Here is a 6,248-nt window from a genome sequence, read left to right as displayed (position 1 = left end):
TTACACAGTTGATACGTCTCTGCTTCTCGACGATATCATTTCCATTAGTTCCACATCTAAAATTACATATATAGCAATTATAATTCTTTAATTTAGCCAATAAAATATCTGTTATTCAATTTTAATTTAACCTGGGGATTTTCCGCTTGAACTTTCTTTGGATTTTTCCTGATCTTCTGAGGCTGCTTTAGCAGCTTCACGCCTGGCTGATACAATGCAGTAGAAAACTCCTCCAATTATTCCAAATATAATAGCGAAACCAACAAATCCAATGCCGATCATAAAAGAGCGGTTTCTATCTGCAATGATAGAGTAAGTAATTACAGATTTGCTCATAATTTACCTCTTATAATGTCAAGCATAAAGGCAATGCTTTACTAATTTTACAAAGAAACATTTACTTGCAAACAAATAAACAAATTTTTCTATTATTTTGTTTTAGAATTAGTCATATTATTCTTGTAAATACTACCATACTTTGCACAGTAGAGATTTGTATGGATCTGAATGTTTAAACACCTAAAATGCTTTAAAATATGTATCTAACCCTAATTCCGAATTTTTACTCCCTCAGTACATTACTATTTGATCGACTTACAATTATATGGCTATAAATCACTTTTAGCTAATTTCTTAGTATATATATATATATACTTAATTCTGCTCCGCTGACGATGAAGTCGTGCAATATGAAGGCACTAGATTGATGACTTTTATGTACTGCAAGTGAAATTACAATAAAAGCGATCTGCAGCAAATAAAGAGCATAAAAATATTCAATTGCATTTCTTTCGCTTTTACTAATTTTATTATAATTATAATTAGCCACACCTTTACTTTTCCTGAATGATGAGGATAAATTACGCTTTTCTTAGTGAGCTGATTTTTCGAAACGGCATGCAAGTTAACCGTGGTAAAATTGATAAGATGTTCATGTTCATCCACAGCATGAATTTGGTAGTGACTAAGGTCATTTCCTTCCACTTCATAGTGTATCATAATCTAAAATCAAGCGTACAGAGAATGTATTTAGCCGGTCATTAACTCTAGTCATATCATCGTATGCGATGTAGAAATGATAAATTTAATAAATTAAATTCTATTATCAGTCTTCAATCGATATCCTAGATATAATTTTTATAATTCTACGAAAATTATGGACTAGCAATTTGCATTCTGTTTCATGATAAAATGTGATTAGATTTTCTATCTTAAGGTACAGTATTATGATAACTCTTCAAGAATTTTAGAATAGAATTTGATATATCTGCAGCATTTTCTCAACTTCGATCAGACAAACTGAGCTAAGCTAGGATACTGTTATAATATTTAAATACAATAGTACAATTGAAAAATGCATGCAACGTTATAAGGTGGCAATATGAAGTAATATTGATCGATAAAATATATAACAACAGTATACTTTCCGCGCATGAAGTTCACTATGAGATGAAAACAAATCTTCCAGAATTATACTGAAAACAAATAATATGCTGTTATTGCGTGAACTATTAATGAAATCTCGGCTATAAAGCCTACTGTCGATTGCTATATGTAGTTAATTTTAGCAAAATTATTCAGTTATCGTACTTTGCCGTAGTATTTGTTTAAAAAGCAATGTTGGGCTAAGCAGAAGTGGATATTATTAGTTTTTTGTCACGTACAATAGTGACTTGATTGGATTGGGGTTTACTAAATTCATAGGAATAACAAATGTGCTATTTGCATATGTGGTAATCGATTTATATCATCTAAAATTATCTTTATAAATCTTTAATCTAACTTGCTCTCTAATTAGAGTTAGAATATACAACTATAGCCAGGTTCTGGATATCTAACGCTCAGTATTTGACTACTCGTCAGATATTAATTATTATTTTCTCCTCGAAATATATGCTGTATTAAATTTTATCAATCAGTTGCACCTATAAATTTAAACTCCCACTGATATTCTTCTTTTCAAAGATAATTCATTTTCATTGAATATAAATAAAAATTCTGATCTTACCTGCAATGGCTTCGATATTAAATTAAGTAAGGGGCTTTCCAATTTTGCAATCATTTGCTGGTCATATTCTGGAGGCCTAACGACATAAGCAAAAGGGGGAGCCACTATATAGGAGTGAATAGAAAGTAAAATAAGGGAATAATATATAGGAAAGTTAGGTGTTTAATTCATTAATGTAATGAAAAAATATGAAAAAACTTTTCAATTTAACTTTAAAACAGGATTTGTTGAATTTCAGCGCTAATACTTATACCAATAAACACTGATACTTTGTTTGGTTTGAATAAACGTGAGTAAAATAATTATTATTCGATAGCTATAGTGCGAATATACTTTTAACAGAATGGCTCTGTCATGGCTAACCTAATGAATTAGCCGATAATGGACTATATCTATATTGATGAGATTCTTGTTTTGGAAACCAATTCCAACCAATATTTCCATGAAGGATGGTACTTTTCCAATTGCATAAGCCGCATTCGAATGTTGAACAAATTGTAGGACTACCATAAGGGTCTAATTGATGATTTATTAGCAATGTTAGCAAGTAATTTATGATCACTAATAATTCTGTAATGTTAAATTGCTATGATTAGAATATTTTTATACTCTTCCGAAAGGATAGATATACGGTAGTATTTCTCAAATGGACTGCTCGTATGAATAATAATTAATCTACGTGTACGACATAAAATGAGTCGCTGGCCCTACTTAAATGCTAATCTCCGATTACAATCAAAAAATCTATATCACAAGTTAATAATTCCTAAATATATTGGGGTCATTATGCATTGAATGTTACGCAAAACTAAATCATTGATAACTTTTATCTAAATGTTTTACGCTCACATTGGAGAAAAGTAACTGTGTAATTGTAAGTTTGTCAGTAGTCGATGTCTTATGATTAAATAAGCCTAATTTTACGCTATATGCATGTATGTGTTGATTATTAGCATTCGCTTTCGTATTATATTAAAAGAATAGCCTCGAACATTCAGTATTTCAATATTTTATTGCTTTCATCTCTATACCTGATGTAGCACAAGGCTTTTGACATTGCACAAACACATAGGAATTATCTGGACATGGGATACTGTTCATAAATAAGTTCGACTTGGACACCTGGCAAAGTTGTAGTCTCGATTCGTAACCATAGCAGTGCATTCTCATCGTCCAGCCGTTCAGTTTCATTTTGTTAGCAGGGCGCTCATTGCCTGCAATATATTTGGTAAAAGTTTTGATCTTAATTATCAGCGAAATAAATCTATAATAATCACTGACTTGTAGATCGCGTAGATAGTAATAGCTACGGTATTCAGCAAAGCATTCAACAGATCTGAATTCTGTATACAATATCAGCGATAAAAAATGATAAATTTTAAATTAACAAAGATGGTAAGAAAATCATTCATTTAAATAATGAGGTACCTAATTGACGGGCTGCTCCATCAAATCCCATTTGGCGACATATTACGTCATCGTTAGACATTGCCCAATTTTTAGAGCAGACACCAAAGGTATGATTTTTACTATCGATGACAATATAACCGGAACTCTTATCCTTTCCACCTAGCATATTCAGTCAAAGGAAAGTATTATATATTACAATGCGATCGGAAAGTCTGATTCCTTTTTGTATTTTATTCTTATTATCTAAAGCAAACTAAAGAGTCCATGTGATCAGGAAGCTACTTCGCTAGAATTTCAAATAGTGCTTAATTAAGAGTGCGAATAGATTCTGCTAATCTCACTACGGATGTAGGCTATATCTTTTGATGATAATAATTGACATTGACCACAAATAAGAAAAGATCATGGCAAAAGAGTTTGAGAATTTTTAGAATAATAATCTTTCCTGTAAAATGTAAATTATCCATTAAAGAAGCTGCAGTTAAATAAAGGCATCTTCCTTCGCTAATGTTAACTATCTGAACTTATTCACCTTTCCTTATAGAATAACTTCAAAAGTAGATAAGAATTGATTTTAATATCATTCAATACTATCAATTCTTTAGTAGTTAGTATTATTTTGAAATGGAACGTTTCGCATCTAGTCAATATTACATCTAGTAGTTTTTTCTAAATTTCTTTTCGCTATGTCATACGCATTCCACAAGCCACAAAATTTTGATAGGGTTTATCTGATCATTGTTGCCTCTAACATTTTTCATAACCCATTCGCTATGGGTCAATGTTTCAATTGATTTCTTTTATCGTAAAAATTAAATATGGTATTTACTAAGATTTATTACGGCAATAATTCATATTGTTTAGGTATTGATAGAATATGACGGTGTTTATAGCGCCAATACATGTTGCTTCATAAACTCCTAATTTTAGGTTAAAATTCGAAAATATGTCCTACAAAGTCCTATACCTTTTATCGAGATAAGGATGTTGTTAGTTAATATTAGCGAATCGCTAATCACATATTATCTGACTAATCGATACTGTAAAGCTTATAAAGTCATTTTAAAAGTTTCACATTAAATAGTTTTATAGCTAACCCTGTCATTTTATTAACTAGTGAAACAACCTATGCCATCTGCTATACAGCGATTATCTCCGTTATTAAGGATCTCAAGAGCTTATAGAGAATATATCATATTTGTAGTATACTCTGCTAAATATAATTCTACAATATCAACGAATAATGTAAGCTTTGATAACAGGATTGGAATTAAGATATATAAATAGGAAATAAGTATGTATCACACAGTCACGATAAGTAATAGTTTTAAATCGCACAATATCCTTTAAAGAGAAGTGGGTATAATGACAGTGTAGTTTGGTAGAATGATAGTCTTAATAACGGGCTAAAATACCATTATGCCAGATTAACCTGAAAGTTTAACGGACCAATTATTGTCATTGGACAGGCGTAGGCTTCCTACATTAATTATGACAGAGAAAAGAGAATTAAGTTCTTTATGGGTATGGTTAAACAAACTTAATATGAATTTCAATAAATCTAATTGCAGTTATATTACAAGATTATCGCAAATGGAAGGAGCTTTCCAGTTTAAATAAGAGATTCTAAACAATATCTTAAATTCTTATAACCAAAAAAGGTATCTTTCTGATCTTATATTACCAGTTTAGTACTGTTGTAGAATATATATAGGAGTCATTCTTACTTTTAATGATATCTTTCAATGAGGTTGTATCTTTGTAAAGACTTGGCATAGCTCTAGATTGCTTGTTTTTCTTGTGAGCTGTCATATCTTGAATTTTCATTAAAATACCAGTCAATTTATCATCTGGACTAGATCTCTGGAAGAGCTGATGCAGTTTCATAAAAAATTGATAGTCGAAAGTCAACTGCTGGGATTCAAATTGGCTGATGAAATATGAACGATAGAACAATTTAGGATACAAGTAGACAATATAGAAAATGAATGAAGCTATAAGCAATACGTCTTCATATTATACTAAGTATTACATTAATTTTTCATAGGATAAACTCTAGCATATTTAAGACAATAAAAAAATCAAAAACTTATTGTGAGCAAAACTCAGCTCTGTAAACAGTTTATGTATAAATTCAGAAAATATTGGTGAATAACATCTCTAGTAGTCTAAATTTAGTACAATGAAAGTGTTACAAATGTTAAATAGCTATAAAGTTTTTAAATATACGAATGAATAGAACTGGAGCTTCGCTTTCAGGGATACAAATAATCTAAGTAAGAAGATCTTCCCTGAATCTCCTCAATCCGATTAATATAGTCGTGTTGACCTTTAAACCTTTAAGGTCTATCTATCTTACTTAGATTAGATAATAGTATTGGCATATGAAGCCAGTCTAATAGTAAAAGGTAGACAGTACACAGTATTGCAAGCGAATTTTATGCACTTGAAAAAGAAGCATTGAAATAAAAGTCTCAGTAATGTAAAATATGCTCACTAACTATGCACTATACCAATATCCATAATATCCATTTTTTTATTTACGTAATTGCTCGGATAATTTAGAATAAACTATATGTAACCAATATTATCACAACTGACGTAGCTATAAATAATACTCATAATTTTTAGGCAGCATTATAAAAAAGACATGCAAACAATTGTAAAATAAATTTGCGCTAATATAACATCACACAATTCTGTAACTACGGCAGAACTCGATAAATTCCAAAGGAACTATCGATTCTGCCAGCTAATGCATACATACTCTCTCTAAGAATATTATTATATAGTAGCATTTCTTAATTTATAATTGTATATCAGCCGACTA

The 6,248-nt window shown here is 30.4% G+C and overlaps 1 protein-coding gene across 1 annotated transcript; it reads right to left on the bottom strand.

Moving 5' to 3' along the window:
• On the bottom strand, positions 1 to 5,950 carry TRIADDRAFT_51902 (uncharacterized protein; the record flags this gene model as incomplete). The annotated part of the gene is made up of 11 exons (XM_002107877.1): positions 1 to 56; positions 132 to 299; positions 655 to 748; positions 832 to 1,002; positions 2,009 to 2,112; positions 2,372 to 2,524; positions 3,040 to 3,222; positions 3,437 to 3,577; positions 4,851 to 4,898; positions 5,146 to 5,232; positions 5,920 to 5,950. The coding sequence occupies 11 exons, from the start codon at positions 5,948 to 5,950 to the stop codon at positions 1 to 3; spliced, it is 1,236 nt and encodes a 411-aa protein (XP_002107913.1).
• Positions 5,951 to 6,248: the final 298 nt, after the last annotated feature.

This window comes from Trichoplax adhaerens, genomic scaffold (assembly GCF_000150275.1).
Source record: "Trichoplax adhaerens TRIADscaffold_1 genomic scaffold, whole genome shotgun sequence".
Lineage (NCBI taxonomy): Eukaryota > Metazoa > Placozoa > Uniplacotomia > Trichoplacea > Trichoplacidae > Trichoplax > Trichoplax adhaerens.
Note: the sequence above shows the minus strand (reverse complement) of the source record. Positions and strands in the feature narration are given on the sequence as shown.